The sequence below is a fragment of the Telopea speciosissima genome, chromosome 3 (assembly GCF_018873765.1).
Source record: "Telopea speciosissima isolate NSW1024214 ecotype Mountain lineage chromosome 3, Tspe_v1, whole genome shotgun sequence".
NCBI classification, from domain to species: domain Eukaryota; kingdom Viridiplantae; phylum Streptophyta; class Magnoliopsida; order Proteales; family Proteaceae; genus Telopea; species Telopea speciosissima.
Genome location: NC_057918.1, coordinates 70,614,786 through 70,642,651, shown reverse-complemented (window position 1 = coordinate 70,642,651; position 27,866 = coordinate 70,614,786). Strand labels below are relative to the sequence as shown.

General features: G+C 39.2%; 1 protein-coding gene across 1 annotated transcript; it reads left to right on the top strand.

Annotated features, from left to right (window-relative positions):
* The first annotated feature begins 73 nt into the window (after nucleotides 1-73).
* Nucleotides 74-27,584, top strand: LOC122656955. The gene is made up of 14 exons (XM_043851661.1): nucleotides 74-196; nucleotides 291-364; nucleotides 474-585; nucleotides 1,849-1,931; nucleotides 2,724-2,789; nucleotides 3,362-3,462; nucleotides 5,209-5,327; nucleotides 7,618-7,658; nucleotides 19,292-19,380; nucleotides 22,373-22,532; nucleotides 22,618-22,734; nucleotides 25,392-25,436; nucleotides 26,181-26,309; nucleotides 27,040-27,584. The coding sequence occupies exons 1-14, from the start codon at nucleotides 133-135 to the stop codon at nucleotides 27,172-27,174; spliced, it is 1,335 nt and encodes a 444-aa protein (XP_043707596.1). The 5' UTR covers nucleotides 74-132; the 3' UTR covers nucleotides 27,175-27,584.
* The last annotated feature ends 282 nt before the right edge of the window (nucleotides 27,585-27,866 follow it).

The following is a 27,866-nucleotide window of genomic DNA, read 5'->3' as shown; positions in this document are numbered from 1 at the left end:
TTCTGTGATTCGGGTTGGTTTTTGACACCCCTGAGGGGTATTCAGGTCATTATGACTAATTCTAGTATGCTGATTACCAACACGCACGGTTCACAGGCACAGTGTAGTGTTTCCCCATCGTAGCAGCCGGCGATGGCCCTTCGCAGAATGACTCCTAGAAGGATTTCTCTGTTATTCTCCTTGCGTTCAGCCAAAAGTACCAACCTTCGTCTCTTCTCGTCTCTCTCGACTCTCTCGACTCTGTTTTTAATGTTTTGTGGTTCTTTGGTTAATGAAGTTTTCTGTCATAGCTTCAGCGGAACACATCGGATGCGCATCGGTAGCTTTCTTCTCGACTGACATTGTTGGTGACACGCCCATTCTTGTGAGTTCTTTCTCTGTTAATAGTTGTCTGTTTCGTTGTTGGGATTCAAGTGATCATTTTTCTTTTTTCTCTGAGTAATTCTGTTTTGTTCTGTCTTTCGTTGTTGCAGGTTCGAGATTTCATTCGTTCTGCATTGTATGACCCGAAGCATGGGTATTTTTCTCAAAGATCGGGTTCAGTTGGAGTGCTCGAGAAGAGCATCAAGTTCAATCAGCTTGAAGGTAATCAGATTGAATAGAAGAGTTCCCCCCCCCCCCCCCCCCCTAAAAAAAAAGTATTTCTGCTTGTTTATTGTCAGAGACTCGGATGGAATTATGAATTAGCCTTTTATTGTTCCAACTTATTAAATTAATATTTCGGCAGATGACTCTTACTGCTGATTTCTATTTGGGATATCCCCCGTTCTTTTGGATTACAATATAATTATTGAGTTGTGATTCCAACTTTTGAGATTGAAATCCAGTTCAGTTTCCTGCTGAGATTACGATGTGCTGAAAAAAGTTGAGAGTCAAATATAGTGTAGATGTTGATGGACTAAAATTTCTGGTTCTAAAACAATGTATTGTATATTTAGGTTCAAGAGGTTGTGGTGCTTATGAGTGTGTAAACTAGGATTAAGAGTGTTTTGAATCAAACCAGCATACCTTTACTGCCAGATGTTTCTTGGTCAGGGAAAGATATAAGTGCCTATGATTTAATAGAACGTAAGAGAGAGGGGGGGGGGACAGATAAGAAGTGTCATATTGATAAGCTTTGTGTAGCAGAGATGAGGATGTTAAGATGGATGTGTGGAAAAACAAGGAAGGATAAAATGCATAATGAACATATAAGATCAGACTTTGGAGTTGCCCCGATCAATGATAAGCTCCGAGAAAATCGTTCAAGGTGGTATGGTCATATACAACGTAGGCCTAGGGACGCCCTAGTAAGGAGGAGTGATATGATTCCGATTGAAGGAGCTAAAAGAGCTAGGGGCAGACCTAAAATGACCATAGGAGAAGTGGTGAAGAAGGACATGCATAGTGGAGGGCAAGGATCCATGTCGCAAACCCCATTTAGCTGAGAATCTCCTGACGTGCTGGGCTGTGCCGCCTCTTTCCTCTTACTATCTTTCATCTTTCATCCTTCTTTTTTTTTTTTTTGTATTTATTTCACATCTTTCATTTGCCTTTTTCTTTATTATTTCCCATCTCTGTCCCCATTTCCTTTTTGGTTAGAACTCTGCTTTCCCTACTTTGTTTTGTTTGGATCTATATAGCCGATCCCATTAAGTTGGGACAAGGCTGAGTTTGTTATTGTTGTAAGAGAGAGAGAGAGAGAGAGAGAGAGAGAGAGAGAGAGAGAGAGGGAGGAGGATTACTTGAGCAGGTTTTCAACCACAATGTAGTTAAAAGGACAGATATTGAGGGACTGATCGTCTGTACATTATGATTGTTTTTGCAATATATGTTTGTCACCCTGTTGATAAACTTTTGATATTTCAGGTAGGAAGGCTTACATGCGGCACTTGGATAATATTTACAAGCAGAATGACATATCATGGTTTACTCCTGTGGAGCTTTTTAAGGTAATGTTTGATTATATAATTGGTCTATGACCATAAAAGTGTAGCAGGGTCTTCTTATTGAGATGTTCTCCGGAGTGTAAAATGAATTTCCTTGGAGTATAACGGGAGAAGAATTTTTCTTCTTTTTGTAAAACCTAATTTGTTATAGTGTGTGGTGACTGTGATTGGACTATAAATATAGCTGTCGTATTTGTAACTATCTTCCCATTTTTCTTGTTACCGTTTCCTCCTTTTCCCTTTTATTGTGTTCAGTCACTTGCAGCTCGTTGCTTACGTTTAATGTGAAATCAAAGGACAAATGTAGCTCCTTGAAAAACATAATAAAGTATTTAGCTTTAAGAAGATGTCTACGAATCTATGTGCCATATTGTTTCTACACGGCATGTTTTGTTGAAATTTGCATATTCTCTCATTTTTATCAATTTTCTTTTTGTTTCTAAAAGAACAGAATTTTGTTACCCTGACAGTCATCGTGAGGGGATTGGCCTCACATACCGATCAGGGAATCCAATGGGCCACCCAGGCAATGGAGTTACAGAGATAAAATGAAATAAGTATATTTCTTAAAATTCATTGGTCTGTGAGCTGATTCCTCTTGCATTGATCACCGTTTTAGAATTTTCGCGCGGGGAAGGGGGGGTGTTCAAATGATCTGAACACTATTTAAGCTTTCATTGTGACTTTACCATCATACATACTAAAGAAGTTAAATATTATTTTCCACTTGGTCAAGATGATTTCTTTTTCCTTGCTGACATTATTCTCATGTTATGGAGAACTTATTTTATGCAGCCTTGGTATGCACATGGGATTGCTGAAGCCATAATGCGCACTGCTAACCTTTCCATTCCTCTTAAAGTAAGCCTTCTATTTCTTTCTTAGGAAAATCTTATTCCTGGTAGATGAGTAGTTTATTGTTAGATACTTACTGTTTTTTGGTTTTCACCTGACCTTGATATGTGGTAGTAATTTTTATTAGATTCTTACTGTTTATTGGTTTCCCTCTTAAGAGTAACAGGGTAGTCTTGAGTATGTACTTCACATGTGATCCTTTTATTGTTTTCACCAAAGTTTCAGAAAATCCATTCTTTTCATTTCTATTAGGTCATAAATGTTGTGGTTTATTACAATTTACAAGCACTGTTTATAACTGAGTTTTCTACTCAGATCTCCTGTTATTCTTCCCAAGATGAAGTGATCTCTCTTTTCCTTCCATTAAGATTTGGTGATAATGTTCCTTCTAGTTCATTATCTGTGGTGGCTTTGGCATTGTGTTTTTTTTTATAATGGACAGTCTTTATCATTTTCTTTTATAGGCTTTGGCATGTTGTGGCTAGTCTTTATCATTTTCATTTATAGCCTTTGGCATGTTGTGGCTAAAGAACAATCATTTTCCTTCTTTTCTTTTTCCCCCCTTTTTTTGGAATCAGATATATGAAATTGGGGGTGGATCTGGAACTTGTGCCAAGTGCATTATGGATTACATAATATTGAACGCGCCTGCGAGAGTTTACAATAATATGAGTTACATGTATGTGAATTTTTAACTTCGTTTATTTATTAAGGAAAAGTTAGACTTTCATATATTAAATCAGGCACTTTCTTGTCCACACACTTGATAGCTATCTAATTCTAAAGAGAGCTAAATGTTAAATATTGTGTGAAGAAACTGATTGATCTGTTGTCTACTTAGGGCAGCATTGAGATCTAGTTTTCATATGTTTACATGCATTCCACTTGGAAATTCAACTGTTTATTGTTGGCCTTTAAGTTGTCATTGGGCATCCTTCTTCCATTTCCTTTTTATCTTCCCTTTTATCCTTTTCAATCTGTTGCTGTTGGTATCTCGTGGGATTACATGGTCATTTTAGTGGAGCTAATATCTCTTAAACAAGGGCTTCTTTTTTTTTCCTGAGTTGTTAAATGAAAACTGACTCTGCTGATAGGAAGAAGTTCTACTGATGTTTAATAATAAGCACACTTATAAAGACGGAATAACTCTAAAACACATTTGCTAGAATTTTTGGGAATTTGAGGAAGAGCTTAACTGATTAGTATTACAAACGCTTTTGCCTTTAAAAACAATATTCAACCATTTCCAAAGAGCATAGGCTTGTGCTGGCTGTAGAGTTTGTGGTTGGGAATAGTGCAAACAAGAAATACAATTTCTAGAACTTCTCTAATTCTTTTTCACCAGTTAGGAAAAAGAAAAATCGTGAAAACAGCAGCAGTAATTGTTCAATCATAGTGTATTAGGTAATGAACAAGGAAATAGCAACCAAGGCTGCAAAGGGACTCTCTGCTTTCCATCCAATAGCAAAATGACATAGATCAAATATCAAAGTGGCCTACAGTAGAAGTGAAACAGGAAGTAGAAACTGTTGTTTAGGACTAAGGTTGAAGAAGAGTCAAAACTAGAGCTTTAAACTATGGCTAAGGTTTCAGTGTGTTTCCGACAGATGAAGAGAACAGGCTAGGGTTTTAAAAGAATAAAGTATATAAAATATAGTGGTGGAATAGTGAGGTGTATGGAGCATGTTATGTGATTACAGAAAGTAGGCAGTATGACTAGGTTGTGTAGAGTTGAGGAATTGATTAGGCTGAGATGGGTAGGTTCTCAACTTCAATATTTACTCCCTACCTAATCATCAAAACTCTAACCTTTGACTTTTTTTCTCCCTACCCATCGAAAGATGCTTTTTCTTTTCCTTTTTCTAGACAAAACCCTTATTCTTGATTTTCCTTAATTAAAGAATTCAGACCATTAGTTCTTGAAAACCCTAAATTTTCTAGCATGAATTAATTTCTTTCTCTCTGCCCACTACCTTCTGTTGCAGCGGTCAAGCCCAAGAATCTTGAATCCTAGGCTGTGGCCGCTGTGCTACATTGCACGTGCCATGTGCTATGGTGCACTCCCAGTACCTGAAAGAACTATAGCACAAATCTTTTCCTATAGTAGTCTTCAATAAGGTTCAATGTGTTGCAGGAAATGCTAGACATGCTTTTCAGTTAATAAAGTACTATCTTTCATGAGATCCTTGCCATTTTAAATCAATGAGTTCTATATTTCCTCGACACTATAGAGGTGGAATCTTTGGCTAATTTTCCTGGTCATTTTGAAGTGCTAGGAGAGTTCTTTTTGTTTTGGTTCCATAGTAGTGGTGCTTCAACCAAAGTCTAAATATCATAGAGACCTAATACATTTACTATTACCAAATTTATTTCAGTTTTCAGAGTAAGCATCCAATTTTTCTAAGCAAGTGTTTACTGATTGTAGCTCAGTAGAAATTAGTTCTTCACTGGCCAAGAAACAGATGGAAACTGTTGGTGAAGTACGCAGTCACTTATCAAGGTATAGAGTTGAATGTCGTGATGCTACCGACCGAACTGGATGGGGTATGCTGACTTGAACTCTGTGCTTTCTTTTTGTAGCTTTCAAAATCTGTACTTTTTAATTGTATAACCATTGTAAATTTCTTTAACCTTTTTTGCCTAAGCTGATCAGATGCAGTAGGATTAATCTGGTTCACAGAAGCTAAAAGAGCAAGCAACCCACTCCATAATTAATGATTGTACATAGTCAAATGAATCTTTTGTTTTTTTTGTTTTTTGTGTATGAGAATAGCAGTTAGTAAATTAAATCAAAGTATTGGCTTACATTAGCTTTAAAGGATGGCATGATTAATCCTTTTTGTTCTTTTGTTATGCTTTTCTTTTTGTTTTTTATTTATGATGTAATACTTCTACTGGTCAAGGAGAAGAGTGGGGTGTACAAACTCTTTAGGGAAACTTTTTTACTTCTGTTACCCCCTTCCCAACCCCACTCTTGCGCATTTGTCTATATGCATTCAGCTTCCCCTTTTGTAACCTTTAAAAATCTGTCTCTGTGGCCTTGCATTGCTTCTAAGAAAGAGTGTTTATATGGATCGGCTACTGGATGCCTGCAGGAATACCCTTTAAAACTTGGATCCTGGAGCATTGGCCTTCTTCTCCTTTCTTTGTTGGACAAAAGGCTATCATTTTGGGAATCCGAAATGCCCTTTTCAGTGCGATCATTTATCTCATCATTGGATATAGATAATCGGAAAACCTTTGGGGTAAATTTATTTTTCAAAATTCTGGCACCAACCAAGGTTTCATTTCTTCTTTAGTTAGCTTCCTTGATAAGATCCTTTACAGTTGACAATCTCATGTCTACTCTAGTGGAAGCAAGTGTCTGGTTGGTGGTTTTGTCTATTCGGATATTCTGAACTTTACAGTTGACAACCTCATGACTAGAGGAAGCAGGTGGCTGATTTGTGGTTTTGTTTGTTCAGATAGTCTGAGAACTGTTGACCATCTGCTTATCAACCTCATGCCTATGATGGGCTTGTTGTCTCTTTTATGAATCTAGTTGGCATCCTTTGCATCACGCTGTGCAGATTTCCTGAACCTGAAGTGATTCCCTCATGGACCACTCTGGCTTTTGCTTGCTTCATTATTCCTTAGGTTGTGCACCTTTGGAATAGAAGGGGGGTGGGGGGTGGGAGGGACTCTGCAAACTTCAATAATGTTAATTGTGAGCTGAGTAATATGGAATGGCAGATTTGGTCCTTGCCTGAATCTACTTTTTGGACTCTATCATCAAATTTTACATTTGGTTATTTGCTTTCATCATTGTTTTTTAATATTGGGACACTTTGTTTTTCAATGTAACAAGACCTTCAGTAATTTCTTCTTGATCTAGGAAAGATTTCTACCGTGTTCATAAAGCTCTCTGTAGACTCTCCTTTATAATTATTTAAATTTTAAAAGAAATAGGACCCATGAACTACATAAAAATTCTATAGTTGGTACTAGATTTCCTACTGATCTAGGTTTGTTCTTTCATATTCTTGATATTTTTCATCAAGTTCGTGACCTGTTTTCATTAGATTATCAATTTCGATAAATTTCCTTTGCAACCCTTTATTGATCTTATAACTGGCTGATTGCTCCTACTAATCATAACAATTTCTCTTTAAGAAATCAATCCTACACCAGCCAGCCCTTAGATCTTGAGAGGATTTTATCTTTTCTCAAACGTTCCCAATAATTCAGGTTCTTTATCCTATTTCTGAAGTTTGAGATGAAGTCAATTTCTTTTATTGGCACTTTCCTATTTTGTCTCTGATCCTAATTTGTCATATCCCATTGTTCAATTTTGTGATTTCATTCCATAGCCCATATTCTTTAAAACCTTGAACATTTGAATCCTATGTACATTAATAGGGTTGACCCTTTCAGGGTCTTCACCTGCACTGTGTCGTTTCTTGATGCATCCAGCATCATACACCTGGTAAGTGCTTGACAATGTTACCCTGCCAAAATTCCCTTTGTTTCTTCCCTATTTCCCGAACTAATATTCTTTGCGGTCATCTGAGTGGTTGAGCCACTGACAGAATTGTGAACAATCAGCACTAAAATCTGTGATAGTTTCATGTAGGAAATTTGTTTATATTATTGTTCAACTTCTGAAGAGAAATGTAATGTTATTTTGGCTTTTGATACTTGAGGCTTTTGTCTTGTGCAAGTTTTCTCTTTCTCCATACCTTGTTTTGCTACATTTGGTATTTTATATGTTTATTTCTTGAAATCTGCAGCTGGAGTTGCACTGGTATCTATCATTATTTCAGAAACTGACAACATACTTTTGAATTTTAAACAGGAGATGTGAATCCACAGCCATGTTGGGTCATAATGCTCGAGGTACATGCTACGACCAGTCATCTTCATTTGGCAATCTTTTATGAATATCTGAAATCATTAGATATCAGTAATCTCTTTGGAATTGATTGGCATTCTTGCACCAGTGCCTATTGATTTGGTTCTTCAAGAACTAAGACCAAGAGAGAGGAAAAATAAAACCTGAATCACATGGTTACATGCCAGTTTAGTTCAATTAGTGGGTGAGCCTTGGTGCAATGGTTAAATTGTGGTATTGAAACCTGTTGGTTGCAGGTTCAAAACTTGGAAACAGCCTCTCCTGTGAAGCAGGGGGTAAGGCTGCGAACATTTGCCCTTCCCAGACCCTGCAGTGGGAGCCTTGTCACAGGGATGCTCTTTAGAAAACCATCCTCGTTTGACTTCCCTAGAAGTTCTATAACAGATAACCAAGGCATTGGTTAACAAAGCCTAATTACTGTGCAAGGTTACAAAGCAGGATTTGTCTGCTCAACTAGAGGAATACCTTGGGTCCACAACGGATGATTAACAAAGCTTATACTTTTTATCTGCTTCAGTAGAGCAGCCCACCAAGATGGCTCAAAAACATATGCCTTAGTGAAGGAGTGGCAGGGCAAGGTGGCATTCCCTGCACCTGAGATGGAAGGCATATGCCAAAGTTGTATGCCTTAATAACAGTGCACTAGATTAATCCATGTGGAAAGATGAAACTGCTTCTGGAAAGAAGAGTTTTAGTAGGACGTACACTGAATTGCTTTTACTTCCCTAAACAACAGTCTACTGTCCCTGACTGACAAAGGATCTTCCCAAGCCTAGCTTGATGTGCTACAGCAGGAGCTATTTCCCATCCAAAGGCTATCCATGGCAAAAACAGTGACTTGTCACCAGAAACTGCTATGCTCTGAGGAGAGAAAACCATGGCATAGTAATGCCTTGTTCACTAGGGACATTGACCTATGACCCGCTAGTCTGCCCTCCTCAGTTGGTGCGTATACATTTTGCCATCTTTCCTCTGGAATTTCTCTAACATTCCTGTTGAATTGTATGATGTATACCAAGGGGGTATACTTGGTATTCTATTATGTAATTTTACCTCTCTTTATTTCCCTTTTTCCCCTATCTAATAACTCTAAATATTAGAGTTAATTAGAGTAGGGGTAGCTGTGTAATTTCACTTCTAAGTGACTCTTTATAAATAGAAGCTTGACTGATCTCATTGATCATTCAAGCACTTCAGCTCAATTACTCTTCTTCTCAGATTCTAACATGGTATCAGAGCTGAAACTGATCTAGAGACTAGAACAAACATCTCCATTGTTTCTCTCCTTCTCTAACAGCCCCTTCTTCAGCTTCGAACCTTTTTTCTTCTCCTTCTTCTCCTTGGTCCTAAATTTGTACTAAGGACAGCACGTATGAGGTAGACATTGATCTTGTGCTGTCCTTCCTTTACTTCAATCAGAATATGTCTTAAAGACAGTCCATTGGAGATTGAGAAGAGTTGCTGCCTTTATTTCTGCATTTTTGGAGTCTTCATCCATTGAAGATCGAGCCAACTATTGGAGTTCGAGTCTTCCCTCTTGAAGATCCACATCAGCATACCTTGGACAGCAGTGTATTGATCATCTCCATCAAAAATTTTCAGATTCAGCCCTAAAAAGCAGAAAAGTCGATCTCAGCATTTAGGGTTTTTCAAAACCCTAACACCCTAATCGATTTAGGGTTTCCCTTTTCTGTTGAGGCTGATTTTTTTAGGGTAGTTTCTCTCATATTAGGAAAGTACTCTATCCAAATTTGAGCCTTTTCTATTGGGTATTTTTGGAGTTACTGCTGGTGCACTTCTCAGCCCTTCTACACTGCTACCAGGGTGCTCAACAGGTGTTTGATGAATTGCCTCTTATAGTTCTCCTTCTCCAATTGGTTTGAATTTGAGGACTACTTCCATCCTCATTGAAGAGTATTCAATCAAATTTTTTAGCTCAGTTCATTGAAGATTTCTTGGGTTACTGTTGCTACATTTCTCAGCCCTTCTACACTGCTGCATCTTCAACATGACTGGCTCAGGGACTGTTTCAGATGTCACTTCGGCATCCTCCGATGGACAGCCTAGGAGTGATTATCTCCCTTATGCTGCTGCCCTTAAGCTTGACAGTACCAACTACTTGATGTGGTCCAGATCCATGTACTTGACTATTGTAGGCCGAGACCTTACTGGACACATCACTGGCACCACTGTTAAACCAGCTGAAGAAGGTCCTACCAAGAAAAGATGGATTGCAAATGACTCTAATGTGATGTCTTTCTTACTCAACTCGATGCAATCTGATATTTCTATTGGATATTTGTTACTAGATACTGCAGCCCAGATCTGGGCAGGTGCAAAGGAGATATATGGTCAGGTTGGGAATGATGCCCAGGTGTATGAACTTCGTAAGAAGGTTCATGACACCACCCAGAAGGAACTATCTGTCTCCCAGTACTGGGCAGCCCTCCGAAGCTTATGGCAGAAACTTGATTATTATTCCGACTACCAGCCTACTAATGCTGCAGATATTGCTGCATATCGCAAGCATGTGGACAAGATTCGAGTGTATGATTTCCTTGCTGGTTTAAATGTCGAGTACGATCAGATTCGGGTTCAGATTTTGAGTAGAGTTCCTTTTCCTTCTTTGGGGCAGTCCTATGCATTGGTCCTCACAGAGGAGAGTTGCCGAGCTGCTATGTTGCACGCTCCTACCATGGACCGATCAGCCCTCCAAGTTGGGGCCAGCCCTACTCCCACTACAGAGATTTCAGCTCATTTGGGTGCTTCTTCAAAAGAGGCTGTTCGATGTGAGCATTGCAACAAACCATTTCACACAAAGGCTACTTGTTGGAAGCTCCATGGGAAGCCAGCTGACTTTGAAGCCAAACATGCAGCCAAGGGTAAACCCAAGACCAAAGCTCATCACACAGAGACAGTTCACACTTCACCTCCTACTGATGTGGGTCTTTCCCTAGAGGAGCTACAGGCCTTCCATTGCATGTTGAGGGCTTCATCTGCTTCTGTTGCATCCTCCACTGCCAATGCACCAACAACTTCAGGTTCCCATTTTGCCCATTAGGTATTCCTTTCGGTGGTCATTGTGCATCGGTTGTTTCCACTCCGTGGATTATAGACTCCGGTGCTACTCACCACATGTCAGATTCTTCAAATCTATTTCATAAGTATTTCCCTTCATCTGGTAAAGACAAAGTTCGAGTAGCAGATGGCACCCTCTCTTCTATATTTGGGAAGGGTTCCATAAGCTGCTCTCCCTCTCTTACCCTGTCTTCAGTTCTACATATTCCTAACTTTACTACTAATCTTCTTTCTATTAGTAGTTTGACCCAAGATTTGAACTGTAAAGTAACATTTTATCCTGATCATTGTGTTTTCCAGGAGCTGGCGCATGGGAGGACGATTGGATTGGGTAGGGTGCATGGTGGTCTCTACTTGCTTGAGGGCACTTCTACATCAACAACCTTGCCTTCTCAGCTTCATTCTTCTCATCCTTAGCTTCCGTCTGCATTTTCTACTACTTTGTATCAATGGCACTGTCGTTTGGGTCATCCCCCCTTAGGGATTTTATCTATTTTGTTTCCTAAACTAGTTCAAGAATGTAATCGAACTGAGTATTTTTGTGAAGCCTGTGTTATGGATAAACAAACTCTTTCTACTTATTCTCCTACTAATCAAAGAAGCAGTGCTGTTTTTCATTTGGTTCATACTGATGTGTGGGGTCCCTCTTGTCGTACTTCCATTTCTGGTCATCGTTGGTTTGTTACTTTTATAGATTGCCATTCCCATCTTACTTGGGTTTATATGATGCAACATAAGAGTGAGGTATTTCGTTGTTTTCAACTATTCCATAAAATGGTTCAAACCCAGTACCAAGTTACCATTAGAATTCTTAGGAGTGATAATGGTACCGAGTACACAGAGGGCCAGTTCCAAAAATACCTAGCTGATCATGGCATTATTCACCAAACCAGTTGTGTTGACACCCCTGCCCAAAATGGGGTGGCCGAAAGAAAGAACCGCCACCTCTTGGAATTAGCCCGTGCTCTCATGTTTGCTCACCATGTCCCTTTCCAATACTGGAGTGATGCTATTCTTACCGCTGCTTATCTCATAAACCGCATGCCTACTCGTTTTTTGGATGCTCGATCTCCTAATGAAATACTGGAGGGGTCTTCCACTTTTATTGTTCCTCCCCGTACTTTTGGATGTGTTTGTTATGTCCGTGACACACATTCACCTGGCAAGTTTGAACCACGTGGGCTGCGGTGTATTTTTCTTGGGTATTCTCCAACCCAGAAGGTTTATCGGTGCTACTATCTTCCTACTCTCCGTAGTATGGTGAGTATGGATGTTATCTTTCATGAGTCAGTTTCCTACTATTCCCCACCTCCTCTTCAGGGGGAGAGTACTAGTAATAGTGAAGATGTGGCTGTCCATGAGTTTTTTCCTCCTATCATCACTCAGATTCCAACACAGGGGGAGCCTACTCCTCAGGTTAACAAGAAGTTGATAGATGATCCCAACCTCACAGCCTTTTATCGGAAGAAGTTAAAGAAGAACAAGCAAGTTGAGATCACTACTATAACAACACCTGAACCTGTCCAATTGGAGCCTCCTGAGCCAGAACCGAGCTCCACTGGTAATCCCTCTTCTCCTCAACCTTCTCTTGATCTTGATTTACCTGTTGCTGATCGTAAAGGTACTAGGTTTTGCACTCAATACCCCATATCTCATGTTGTTTCTTATGATGCATTATCTTCTTCCTATCGTACATTTGTTTTTTCTCTTTCCTCTGTTGGTATTCCACACAATTGGCAGGAGGCCCTTACAGATTTGAAGTGGAAAACAGCCATGGTAGAAGAAATGAATGCCTTAAAGAAAAACAACACATGGGACATTGTAGCTCTTCCTCCAGGGAAGAAACCAGTTGGGTGCAAGTGGGTGTTTATGGTCAAGCAGAAAATTGATGGCAGTGTAGACAGATACAAGGCAAGACTTGTGGCTAAAGGATTCACTCAAACCTATGGGATTGATTACCAAGAGGCCTTTGCCCCAGTTGACAAGCTAAACACAGTTAGAGTTTTATTGTCATGTGCTGTGAATCTAGGGTGGGATCTACAACAACTTGATGTGAAAAATGTTTTCCTCCATGGAGAGCTTGATGAGGAAGTGTACATGGAAGTTCCTCCTGGTTTTTCCTCTGACACAACCAGTGGCCAAGTTTGCAAGTTGAAGCGTGCTTTATATGGCCTCAAACAGTCTCCTAGAGCTTGGTTTGGCAGATTTCATAAGGCCATGACTTCTGTGTGGTTCAAACAAAGCAATGCTGGTTACACTCTGTTTATCAAACGTAATGGTGATAAGGTCACAATCCTTATTGTATATGTAGTTGACATAGTTGTGACTAGAAATGACAGTGAGGAGATAAATCACCTTAAGGAGTTCCTCGGACGCGAGTTTGAGATCAAGGACTTGGGAAAGCTCAAGTATTTTCTTGGGATAGAAGTTGCCAGATCATCAAAAGGCATCTATCTTTCCCAGAGGAAATACATCGTAGACCTTTTATCAGAGGCAGGGCTGTTGGGTTGTCATCCAAGTGATACTCCTCTTGAAGCTAAGACCAGGCTAAAGGAAAGTGATGGAGAACCAGTTGAAAGAGGTCGTTATCAGAGGTTGGTGGGAAAACTGATCTACTTATCTCACACACGACCTGTCATTGCCTTTGCTGTAAGCCTTGTAAGCCAGTTCATGCATGATCCCTATTCCATACACATGGAGGCTGTTCTTCGCATTCTCCGTTACTTGAAGGCAGCTCCAGGGAAAGGAATTCTCTTATCCCCACATGATCACTTGAGGGTTGAAGCCTATACAGATGCTGATTGGGGTGGCTCTCCAGATCGTAAGTCAGTGACAGGGTATTGCACCTTATTGGAGGCAATCTAGTTACATGGCGTAGCAAGAAGCAAAATGTGGTGGCCAGATCAAGTGCCGAAGCTGAATCTCGTGCAATGGCCCAAGGCATTTGTGAGTTGTTATGGATTCGAGGTTTACTTCAAGACATTGGTGTTCCTACTCCTTTTCCTATGATGCTATATTGTAAGAACAAGGCTGCAATTAGCATAGCCCACAATCCAGTTCAGCATGACCGTACTAAACATGTGGAGATTGACAGACACTTCATTAAGGAAAAACTTAAAAGTGGTCGTATTTGTGTTCCCTTCGTGAAGTCTGAAGATCAACTTGCTGACGTGTTCACTAAGGGGCTGAGTGGAAAGTTATTTCATCCTTTTGTATCCAAGTTGGGCATGATTGATATCTATGCTCCAACTTGAGGGGGAGTGTTGAATTGTATGATGTATACTGTGGGGGTATACTTGGTATTCTATTATGTAATTTTCCCTTTCTTTATTTCCTTTTTCCCCCTATCTAATAACTCTAAATATTAGAGTTAATTAGAGTAGGGGTACCTGTGTAATTTCACTTCTAAGTGACTCTTTATAAATAGAAGCTTGACTGATCTCATTGATCATTCAAGCACTTCAGCTCTATTACTCTTCTTCTCAGATTCTAACAATTCCATTATTATTATGAACAGGGGAAGGAATGCAGCTTTAACTGGAGCCCTTTTACCACCATCGGAGAGATACCCACTTTCCTTCGATGGAATGTTTTTGGGGGAGATTCTTTACCATTCAGGAGACTCCTAAGGGAAGACCCATATAAGTTGGTGCATAGACATTTTCCATCCTTCCTAAGCTGGACAAATTACTGTCCTTAAGACTTCTCAATCTCACAACAAAATCAATCTGCAACAGAGGCCACTTAGAAGCACCTTAACATACAAGAATGGTACCTCCCATATAGTTGTCGAGACGTCGCTGATGTAGATTGAAGCATGAAGAAGAGAAAGACCAAAACAGAATTTGGGAAGAATACTGTTCACGTTGTTACTGTTCACATACACTTAGTGTGGGTCCCGTTGAAGATAGCAAGAGAAGGAAGATTTATTTGCTGGTTTAGTTTAATTGCTATTTATTTATTTTCTATTTTTGTAAGTTTTAACCATTGCCTACTAAATGAAGACACTTCGAGTAATAGTGTTTTGGAAGACTGCATTACCCATCAAGACACCATATTACGGTGTCTGAAGTAAAAGAAGCTTAAGGAGGATGAAAGTAGGCAAGGCGCACAAGGCCCAGACGAGGTCTTAATAGAGCTGTGGAAGAGCTTAAGAATCTGGGGTCTACCTTGGCTGACCAAACTGTTTAATAAATTATGAGCACAAGGAAAATGCTAGATGAATGGAGGAGAAGCATTGTGGTTCCGATTTACAAAAATAAGATATTTAAAAATGCAATAACTATAGAGGCATAAAACTAATGAGTCATACCACGAAATTATGGGAGAGGGTTATTGAAACCCACCTGAGACAAGAAACTACTATTTCGGAGAACCATTTTGGTTTTATGCCAGGAAGATCCACGACAGAAGCTATTTACTTAGGAGACTCATGGAAAGATTTAGAGATTGCAAGAAGGATCTCCAAACGGTCTTTATTGACCTAGAAAAAGCTTCTAACAAAGTCCCTAGAGAGTTAATTTGGCAAGTACTAGAGAAGAGAACTGTTTCAACTTTCAAGTAAATATGTGGACATAATTAAAGATATGTATGAGGGTGCGTTGACAAGTGTAGGAACTGTAGGGGCATGGGCATGTTCAACAGAGGCCTTCAGATGCTCTAGAACGGAGGAGTGATTTGATTCAGATTGAAGGAACTAAAAGAGCCAAGGGTAGACCTAAAATGACCTTTAGGAGAAGTGGTGAGGAAAAACATGCATAGCTTAGGCCTTGTATCAAGTATGACCTTGAATAGAGCTGATTGGAGGGCAAGGATCCATGTAGCTGACCCCATTTAGTTGGGATAAGGCTGAGTTGTTGTTGTTTTAAGTTAGATTTTAATTAGTTTATGCTTTCTGTTTTGAAGTCATTTTAGGCTAGATTTTATTAGATAGCTAAGAGCAGATTTCCTTTTTATTACTACTTTGTAATTTATAACTTTTCTAGAAGAAAGATCTTAGGATAGGAGTAGTTTCTATTTTTGAAATTTCCGATTTTGTAATAGTTGCTCACTATTTGATAAAGAGAAGGGGCTGGACGAAGGCCACGATTTGAGTTTGGAGAAAAGAAAACATAGCTTGTGCTTTGTGGGCTGTGAGAGACAGTTGTTCTGTGAGAGAGTAGGATGAGATGCCATTGGTGAGAGACCAAAATATGGTGAGAGGCCGTGGGTGAGAGACCCTTCCCTGTCCTACCTCTCCCTATTCTTTCTTTTCATTTGTTCTTAAGTTGCTATTCTGTCCAGCGAAGGATCAGCATTCATCTATCATTGTCACAGGCCATTTACAGGTATCAGTCATTGCTTTGATGTTTGATCAACTGAATGCTCCTGTGCCTCAATATCCCAATCCTGTTCTTGAGTTTTCCAGTGTGCGATAAGTTAGTTTTGACAGCATCATCTAATAATTTTCATCCTTTGATTTTAGAAGATCTAACCATCAGATTATGTTGATATTCAGTGATGCTGTTCATCCCTTTCTGATGCAGAGCATCCGGCTGGTTCAACAGCCCAGGTTCAAGTCCAGTCCAGTTCTGTCCAGCGTGGACTGAACCAACTCTGGCCCTTACAGCAATTCCGTGGACCCTTGGGACTGCCAAGTTCTGGCCCACAAGTCAGCAAAAAGTCTTGTGACTTCTCAGCTCCCTAGAACAATTTATTATTTCTTGTAACTAGTTTCTAAGTTTCTTGTTTCTTGTTCTTAGGTATTGAAGTAAGTTTCTAAGTTTATTGGGGATGGTTTCTATGTATGAGGAAATGTTTTCTAGGTGTTTGAACTCCACCAAGATTTGGAAGACCAACAGTCCACTTTTGTGATGCACGTAACCAAGAGACTTTTTGTGCTCTTCCTTCCCTATAAATAGAAATCGTGGAGGCTGTTTCTGCAGCCAGAATTGGAAAAAAAAAAAAAGAATTCTTCTCTTGAAGGACCATATCTTGTGGACTCGGGTGGGTTGTGGATCTCAACAACTACATCCAAAAGTGGATCTCTTTGGGTGGACTCCTAAGGTGAGACACTAGTGGGACTCTAGCTGTCGACAATTATCTTTTGTTTTCTCTACTTAAGAATTTCAGGGCTGTGGATCTCAACAACTACATCCAAATTGGTGTAGACAAAGATGACTGCTGCCAAGATCGATTCTGGTATAATGGAAGGTAAAGAAAGGGGCCAAGGATGGAGGGTTTTATAGAGAGAAAAGATTGCCAATGAAAGGAGGATGAATGGAAGGGTTGTGATGAAGGAGGCTGACTTACTTGGTGATTTCGGCTGGGTAGATGATGATGAACTGAAATTCATAAGTAGAGTAAAAAAAAGATAATTGTAGACAGCTAAAGCCCCACTAGCGTCTCACCTTAGGAGTCGACCTAGGTCCAGCAAAAGAGATCCACTTTTGGATTTAGTTGTTGAGATCCAGAGCCCACCTGAGTCCATAGGATGTGGTCCTTCAAGAGAAGAGTTCCTTTTTTCAATTCTGGCTGCAGAAACAACCTCCACGATTTCTGTTTATGGGGGAGGAAGAGCACAAAAAGTCTCTTGGTTATATGCATCACAAAAGTGGACTGTTGGTCTTCCCAATCTTAGTGGAGTTCCCACATCTAGAAAACATTTCCCCATACATAGAAACTATCCTCAATAAACTTGGAAACTTCAATACCTAAGAACAAGAAATAGGAAACTTAGAGACTAGTTAAAAGAAATAATAAATTGTTCTAGGGAGCTGAGAAGTCACAAGACTTTTTGTTGACTTGTAGGCCAGAACTTGGCAGTCCCAAGGGTCCAGAATTGCTGTAAGGGCCAGAGTTAGTTCAGTCCAGGCAGGACAGAACTGGGCTGGACTTGAACCTGGGCTGTTGAACCAGCCGGATGCTCTGTGTCACTTTCCCTAGGCCCTTCGATCCAAGTCTGGACTTGTCCTAACCATTGGATTGGAAACTGCACCTAGTTTCTTGTTACTCTCTATTTTCTGTTCTTAATTGTTTCTCTTGATCTAGCCATTGGTTGATTTTATTTTTTCAGCATACAATCAGCATATCAGAACCTTCCTCCTCATGTAACATCAGCCCCATCTAATGGTTTGATTTACATTTATTAATTCTGTCCCTACATTGCTCCATTGTGGTCACGGGTTCGAGTCTGGAAACAGCCTCCCTGTGAAAGCAGGGGTAAGGCTGCATACATTATGACCCTCCCCACACCCCGCAGTGGCGGGAGCCTCAGGCACTGGGTACGCCCTTTTAGTTCTGTCCCTATGTTCTGTGTGTTTGTTCATTGTGATCCTGATTTTCTATAGGAGTTTTGGTGTTATTCTCTTGCAGCCTAGCCTTCCTGCATCAGTCACCTACACATCCAAGTAGATTTCCTAGGCCAAGTCAACATGTCTTACTTGAAGCAGGAAAACAACTGCCTTGGTCACTTGGGCGTTGCCTTGTGGCATTGGCAGGCGCCATAGAGTATAGTTTCTTCCTTTTTTTCCCCCTTCTTCTTATTTATTATATATGTTATTATTGTGTATGCCAATATAGTTCAACTATAACATATAGAATTCTTGAAGATATAGATGATTACCTCTACTATTGTTCAACCGCCCATTTTCTGGTGTTATTGTGTATGCCAATTCACAGTGGAACATATATTATATGAGTTTTTTGACACTTCACATTGATTTATGTTTTTACTTGTGTTTTTTTGATGAATATGCTTATATTATATCATATGCTTGCTTTATTACATCTTGGTTTTCTCATATTAGGTCATTATTAGCAAAATTATATCATTTTGCATTGATATGTCATCTACGTTGATACTAGCATAATATATTTTATATATATAGTATCTACCCAGGGTGCCTAGGAATCTAGGCTCCCCTCCACTATCTTGGGTCACTTAGTCGCCTTGACAACTATGCTTCTATCTCTATTTTAAAGCATTTAATCAACCCTTTTTACTTGTTTAAAAAGTTAACTTTGGGTCTTGGTTGTAATAATAAACTTGAACAGATATAGATGATAGCTGCAGGAGAAACCCAATTGAACCCCTGTTAGCAAATTAGAGAAATCATGTAGAAGCGCTATTCATCATCCTGTTCTCTAGCCAACTGCAAACCGTGTCCTCATAAAGTATTCTGCAAGTTCCCATTTCAAACTGTCAAACCCTTTGGTGCATTTTAACTTTGCTTGATGCTTGATACCTGACTGAAGCCTGGAGTTGGTGCATCCATTATCTGCATTCAACGCCCCTACTATGACAAGCATTTTGGGGGGGGGGGGGAAGGAAGGCACCTTGATAGTACAAATCAGCACGTCTAGGACCTTTCCTAGTATTAGTGCCAGTAGCATTCAAATAATCTTATGTTGGATGCTTGTTAAACTGATTGGTCAATATTCCTTTGATTCCCTCTCTCTTTCCTTCTATTTGTACAGCTTTGGTACTTCTAAGCATTGGAGACTTACTGCTTTTCTTTCTCTAGCATTGGAGACTTACTGATTTTCTCTCTCTCTACAGGTGCTTGATAATCTTCCACATGACGTTGTATATTCCAAAGATCAAGTATCTCCGTGGATGGAAGTCTGGCTTGAGAAGCAACGAGATAGGTATGCAATGATGTAGTCAATTTGAATGCTTTTGTTTTTCTTCCTTTTCTCCTTTCATGGATGTCACATGTGCATGGATGTTTTGCTTTGGACAAAATCTTCCAATTGCCTTTCTTTGTCTGCAAAATACTAAGATCAACTCAAGGACACAAGGATTGAGAAGATAAGATCAGACTTTGGATAATTCCTGAGCAATATCAATTTAATCTGGAGTTGATCAGCGATTGAGTGTGCAAGAAACTGATATTGCAGATTGATTTGGCTGATCCACTTTGTATACAGGGTGTACCCAGTGCACGAGGCGGGTCTGGAAAGGGGCATATGTATGCAGCCGTACCCCCGCTTTGCAGAGAGGTTGTTTTCTGATTCGACTCCACACCACCAGGTTGCAATGGAGGAACCTTACCTAAATGTCACAATGTCCACTAAAGGGAAAGCTTTTTAAAAATTCATGTTGTTTTAGGGTAAAAAGGTAAATCAGCAATGATATCTAACACTTGTACTTCGTCCATTTATAAGAGTCAGTGCACCTTGCTTGGGGGGGTTGGTGGAGCCTTTCTAGGGGAATTACAAACTTGGGGAAGTTATCCCAAACAGCCGGAGAACAAATAGTGTGGTTGCGGGGGAAGTTCTGTATATTTAAGCTTAGATGCTGGGAACTATTGCCAGGGGTGAGAGATGTTTGTTGGGTCTGTGGCACCCCCCTTATTTTTTTAATCTTTATAGCTTTTCATTGTCTCCCTTTCTTGCAGGTTTTCTTCTCTTTGTTTTATACCTTCTCATATGTTCCAAAATTTTTGTAGAGTCCTCAGCCATTTTTGTTTCCAATTGGAAAGAAAATTTCCAAGAGGATGCTTTCTTTCGAGTGAACGTAATTGACATGAGTAACGTCAGGGATTCTGTACTTGTTTAATTTACTTATTAGGAAATCAGGTGCGTATAATAATAAGGGAAAATTAGACTGGCACCCCCTGAGGTTTGTACTGAATACAGAGCGACCCCCTGTGTTTCTAAATTATACAGCCGCACCTCCTAAGTGGACGGTGTTAAATAATACAATGTAAAATGCCAACTTTGGCCTTTTCTAAGATCATCAACCAAAAACTGTTAAATAACACAATTTAAAGGATCATCTTTGCTGCAAAGCGGAAAAAACCTGCTCCAGAAATTGGGGATTCTTTGACCTCCCTGAATTTTGGGATTTCCAACAAGAAAATAGAACCAAAATTAATTAAATATCTCTTGTTTCTCAGCAGAGAAATAGTTGAAGAAAAAAAAACACAGAATAGAATACCTTCTGGAGTGAAAAACAAGTAAGGAATGTTCAAAATGTTTTCAACCTCAACATGACTTCTCTGAAATTCTTCTGTGGTCCTGTGAATGGAAGCGATGGCAATCCCATAATAAGAACAAATTAACAGTAACCCAGGAAAGAGAGAAACAAAAGGAAACCTAAGAAGTAAAAGAGAGTAACTAATCCACATACCTAACGTCTATGTAACGATGGCCTGAATGAATGAGATCCTTAGCCTTATGGACGTCAACAGTCACAATGGCTATGGCACTACAACAAATAAAAATCCCAGCAAGAGCTAGGAACATTTAAGATCCATAAAGAAATAGCCCAAATCGTATTTGGGGTGGGAGAGAGAGAGAGAAACAGAAAGAGGAAAAAAGTCACCTTGGTTCAGCCATGGAGAAGGAACAGTGAGGTTTTTATCAAGTAAAGGAATGTGTTCCCTTAGGCGAAAGCAAAACCTCTGGTTTCTAAAGAGAAAAAGGTGGGGTTCTGCTGCTGTTGTTACACTTGGTTTATGATTTTATGGCACATCGATTCCGTTTGCTTGATGGGATTTATTTATATATAGAGAATTAGATAAGGTAAACTGGATGCCGGGACGGGACCAGAAGACGGTTGCAATGACTTTTACCTAAAATCCAAAATTTTTTACTTTTGCTTTTTTATTCGTAGTGGTAATTGGACCCATGGTGGGAACTGGAAAGCAGTGAATCTTTGGATTTGTTAGAATCACCGTACTAATTTGTAGAGGAGGAACAACAGCAGCTCAATTGAGGATGAGGATTTGCAGCAATGCCAGAGGAACTGCTGTCCGCCATCGTCGGCAGCACCACTAAGCACAGTATAAAGAAAAGATGGGGAAATAGGGTTTCGTAGAAGAAGAGACGGGAAGATGGGGTTTTAGGGTTTTGCAGAAGAGGAGATGGGAAGATGGGGAGATGGGTTTAGGCCGGGACTGCCTGTTCTATTTCTGGGTGCCATTAGAGTTGCAGAGAGCTCTCAAGAGAGGGAATGTGAAGAACAGTGAACTTGGAAAGGGGTATGAAGTTAGGGATGTCCTATGGGCAAAATGGTAATCTCACACCCCATTAGGGGTATATTAGTCATTTTAAGGCAAACTTTACCAATACCGTAACACCTAACTAACGGAGTGGGGCTGACTGTAACAACTAACCTAAACTCAGGGGGTGCGGCTGTATAATTTAGAAACACAGGGGGTCGCTCTGTATTTAGTACAAACCTCAGGGGGTGGCAGTGTAATTTTCCCTAATAATAATTATTAGAAATTAGGAAAAGACAGTTCCCTCATTTTCAATTCTCCATTTTCACAAATAATAGCTGTGGGGTCAATCAAAACATTTGAAGAGACGACTGTCGAGCCTCTTCCCTATGTGATCTGTGACATCTATCATACTTGTTGATCTCCTGGTAAGATTTCAAGAGTCAGTGGATCCCATCTAGATCCAGTTTTGGTGAGACGAATCCAATATGTACCTCATTGTGAAATAGTTGATCCACTTTGCCCTCATCAAATCGATATTGCTTGGGAACAATCTGAAATCCAGTATTCATACTTAAATCCTTTTAAATCCAATTCCTTTCTGATAACTATTAAAGAAATTTAGTAAGATGGAGAAACCTCAAAAGCAGAAGTCTATTCTTCGTATAGACCTAATTTCCTCTCCTTGATAGTCTACAGATCTCAGAAATATATAAGCCACTAGAAGATCCACTAATTAAGCGTTGTGTTGAGATCATTGGCTTGGACAAGGACCAGGCTTCAGCCACAAGAAGCATTTGGTCAAAAGTTTTCCCAAAACCACGAAGATCTTGGTTACCAACTGGATGCTTGGTATGGAACCTGAATTTGTTTCATCAAGTTTTATATGATATTTATTAATGTACTAATGGTAGTCACTTCCCCATTTAATTTGCAGCGACTGCTGGAGGTCCTACATGGGGCCTTACCAAAGATGTCTATAATTGCCTCTGACTTCAGTTACCTACCTGATGTGAAAATAGCTGGTGAAAGAGCTCCATTGGTTTCAACAAAGGTATACTTGTCGTATCTTATTTGTAATCATTGTTGCTTTATGGTTCTCAACCTTGTCGCTTTTTTTTTGTGACAAAACCAAAGGCAGGAATAAACAGTACCTGCGATGGGGAAAGACCAAAGAGAGAAGAGGTTCACAGTGGGAGAGAAAAACTGTACCCTACAGTGAGCAGTATGTTTATTTATAGAACTTAAAGTGAGAATCACACAGGTAACCCTGTCAAGTAAATAAGCAAATAACATAAGAGACTTAAATTTAACCCTACGGTTGATAGTAAGACAATAGACAGTACAGTAGGAATAAAGTAGCAACTTTAACATTCCCCCTCATGTTGGAGCGTAAACATCACCCATACTCAGCTTGGAACAACCTTGAAGAAACACATTCCGGAACAATGCCTTGGTAAACAAATCATCTAGCTGATGAGCAGAGCCAACAAAAGGAGTGTAGATCAATTTCTTCATCACAACATCACGCACAAAATGGAGTCTGTTCATGAAAAACCAAATTACCAACAGTAGATAGTGGCTTGATTATCACAATATGTATCAATAGGTTCAGTAACCAGAAATCCAAGCTCCTGAATAAAGGACTTTAACCACAAAAATTCTGTTGCAGTATGCGTCAGGGTCCTATATTCCGCTTTTACACTAGATCAAGCCACTGTAGTCTGTTTCTCACTCTGCCAAATAACAAGGTTACCACCAACAAACGTACAGTACCCAATAGTTGATCATGATGACAATTATCACAATATGTATCTGTTAGTGTCTCGGTTGGTGGTCCATGGGGGTCCATGGACCTCTATACCGCGGGATTGTATTGTCTAAGTAGTTTAGATAATTACTATTTTCGCTTTTCTTATTGTAACTAGGCTTTAGTCTTCTATTATGTTTAGACTTCATAGTTTGATTAAGTAATCTTCCAGCATTAATATATAAACTAGCTGGGGTGATAGATCATTATTCCTTTCTATCGCTCACCTCTCCCTTCCCTATCTATCGGTTTTCTTGCACCTTCCTCTTCTCCTTCTTCTTTCCACTGCTCTGGTTTGTGGTCTCTTAAGTTCGGATTTATTGCATGGTATCAGAGCTCTCATAATAACTTAGTGGTCTTCCATCGATTCTGGTTTTGAGAGGTTTTTAGTGTCGATCTCTTCTCTGGTATGCAGCCCCCTTTTGCTGCAATTATTTCTGTGGAGATCTAGTTAACATCATGAGAATTAGGTCTGATCATGCTATCTACATAAAGGACTACTATATGCTGCTGGTTTATCTGCCTGGATCAATATATCTCCCATACCAGATCTGAGTTATTGATTTCTGGATGACCAGTGCTCTTACCTTGTGGTGAAGCAAGGCTCGATTGGTGGTGAATCCAACCAATACCTTGCGATGGGAAGCCCAGGTACTGCATTCCATTCTTTGATTTCTTCTCAAGTTCTCAAATCTGTCCTAGTCTGTACTGGCATTCGATTCTCAGTTTTGTCCATGTAAGAATGCTGTTCTAGTCATACTAGGATTGTTGGAATTAAGGTGATCTAGAGGTCTGACTCCAGTTCTGATTTTATAAACCATTAAAGAGAGTATTCTATCATCATTATGATAACAGTTTTTGAATCTGCTGCGTGAATGATACAACCCTACTCCAAGTGGAATTTGTGCAATAGCATAGATCAAGTTTCTGTTGAATATATAAAATCTGTGATCTGATCATTCATTCGATTCCCAGTTTGACTGGAAATTGATTCTTGCTATTCTGAAGGCTAGTCTTTCACTGTTTTTTACGGATCTGTTACACCTGAAATCAATTCAATAGCATAGATCAAGTTTCTGTTGAATATATTAGATCTGTGATCTGATCATTCATTCGATTCCCAGTTTGACTGATTTTGAGTTATTCTAGTTCCACTAGGAGTTGGCCATATTAGCAGATCCAGCCGTTGGATCTAGCTGAGTTTTTCAACAACTATTATACCATAAAAAGGGGCACTCGACCAGAGTTTCCTGCTGTTCTGATTTGTTGGTTTAATCTTATGCAATCTCTCTTGAATCTGGAATTTCTTTCTCTGTATATCCTATTGTTGGTGCTGTTTATATCTATATCAGAAGCACATTAGGAAGGACTCAACCTCTCTTTATTATCTTCTCAGCACGTTTCTTATTTCAATTTTATTTTAATTGAAATTCTGTTAAAGGACTCATCCTAGCTTACTAGTTACTCAATTTTCTTATTTCTTTTTTTACCTGCTTGCTCTTCTCCTTTCTTTTGTTCAATTTAACTGGGTATTCATCAAAGCAACTACAACATTTCACAAGTTCATTCAAATGTGAAGGGTAAATTATGACCCAGAGAATGAGCAAATGCCCATCATGATGTAATCACATAAATTAGAGAAGTTTATGAGTCTCAGCTGCTACATCAAATTAAGACTACAAGTAAGATAAGGAAAATGTAAGCACTGTTAAAGTGCACATACATACAGTAATGTTGTAGTTCTATTATCCCTACTTTATTTAACCAAATGTCTTCCAACGTAAGCTCCACGATGATAAAGGTCGTAATTCACCTTTTCTATTTTTTCACAAATTCTCATTTTCAGTTTTAGTAGACTATGTGTCAAGTCTCATTCACCACATCTCCTCTATGTCTTGCAGAAAGATGGCAGCAGTTTAGATCATAGCAGCTACCTGGATGCAAAGGTATGCATTTTCTTTTGTCGTCCAGTAATGTAGAAAGTTTCTAATCAAGTTAACAACAATCTATTTGATAGTGCATTATTAAAAACCTCTTTCAAATTTAGATGCTTTACCAATTTCTGTCGTAGTTCTTATAGTCTCTGATTATCAATCCATAATCTTCATTGCTTCTGGTGATTAATCTTGGCATTGGAGGTGCATTAGATGGCAGCATAAGTCATGAGAGTAGAGGAAAGTTTTTCACGAATCATCACCCTGTCTTTTTAATTCTCATTTATCCGATCATGTTATCAAGTTTTATTTTATCATCTGCATTTTAATTTTCCCACATACCCAGTTATTCAAGTTTGTCTCTACAACAAAGAATGCTATTTTAATTTTCCATTCATCCTTGAGAAGAGTATTATTAGAACTTCACTGCTAGCATCATTTATATTTTTGACATTTTTTTATTGTGAGCTTTATTCCTGGTACCCTTCTATCAGCAGTTAATATGTCATGTCACAATCAGTATTCGAACATTGTCTGGTCTAAAGTTTAGACAGACAACTCTTTTTCCTGTCAGAAAATTGCATTAATGCAACAATCTGATTTCGATTGGTCATAAAAAATGGCAACAACAGTTTGATAACTATATTTTTCAAGGTTGTTCTTATACCATCTTGCGAAACCATGCCAAATTCTAAGTGAGTAATATTCATTCAAGTTAGATTAGTCTCTAAGATTTCCATGCTGTTTCCATGGCAGGGTGATGCTGACATCTTCTTCCCAACAGACTTCTGGCTCTTGGAGCTAATTGACCACTACTGTTCTGGATGGAAGACTCTGCACAAGGATGACCCGTCCAAGCAAGGGAGGAAGAGACGGACAATCACAGTTAGTTTTATCCTCATTCATTGATTTTTTTTTCGTTAACCTTTGTAAGACATGAATGTTGAAGGGCAAAATAAATTTGCAAAAGTGTCGATTTTTCACAAAACTTGGCATGTAAATGTATAACTTCAATAGAGGGTAGTATCAATGCAGCCTGCTTGCACTTTCTTAAATGCCAACAATTAGTGTCAAAAAAGTTAATATCATATCGGATTCAACTCAATAGTTCCTTATGCCAAGTATGTCATAGTGACAAGAATCTTGTTTTTCCATTTCAATCTATCCAGGGCGTTATGTTAAGCTCTCACAGCTTTTCACTTCTTTGGATGAAATCCTTTCTGGTCTCCCATATTTCTTTTAGATATCTCCACTGTCCCCAGAGCACTCTGTCTTAATGGTGCAATGACAAGCTTTCATTTCAAATTATCAGACCATCTCAGTCAATTTCACATAATCTTATCACTTATTAGTAGCACTTCTTAGTTTACATTAGTGCATTGATTTCTGAACTTTTCTTACTAGTTTTATCAGAGTGCAACCCATCTATGTAATTTCATTTTCAGCTAAATGTTGCCTATGCTTTGAATTCTTTTCTTTTTGGCTCTTATGTGCTAGGAGAACTTTTCTTCTTGTTATCTGCAGTCTTCTCTTTATTTGTTCATAGTCTTTAGTGAATAACTTTTCTTTATTGTGTCTGCCTGTGTAATTGCTCTAACTGATCCTCCTTGTGTAGCTTGATACAGCTTCATTCATGGAAGAATTTGGTCTGCCTTCGAAGACAAGGACTAAGGATGGGTACAACCCACTACTTGATGACTTCAAGAATACTAAAGTCTACTTAAGTGTGCCGACACACAATACCAAATAGAGATCATGGCTTTTGACTCCCCCAAAGCATATTTTGTACTCCACAGCCAATGCATTATAGAGAAGCAGGTAAAAAGGGATATACGGTCTACGGAGATGCTCAAGCAATTTGCTTACCCAGTGAAACAACAATCCTGGTATTGGTCTGACCTCATTTATTGCGGCAGATAAAATTTTTTAGTGTTTATTTCAAAAAACATTTATAGCTATAGAATGACCTGCCAATGTTTGTTGGAAGATCATAGGTTGTCCCCCCTAATTTTGAGTGCAGATTTAGGACGCTTGTACATCATGAAGCTTCAGCAGTGATGAATTTTGCGAAGTAAAAAATTTCAGAACTTGGATTCGCCGAATTAGGTGTGCGATGCATGTCCGAGAAGATATATGTAATATGAATAGGCATTTTGAACATCTGTTTCCAACATTTGTTTTAATGGGAGGGGAGGGGGGTGAGAGTATTTGACCCTAGACTTGAGTTCTGGCAAAATAACTAATTTTATGTTTGGAATTCAATAATGAAGATGGGAATTTCTCCCTCGTCATTTGCAACAATTTGATGCAAAATTGATAATAGGAACAAATATTGCAGTAGTAATACCACCAGTTGCAGGACCACTAACTATTGGGATGCAAGCATTACACCAGAGGCCCTGCTAAGCTGTCCTGGTGTAGAGTTGAACATTCTCTGATCTG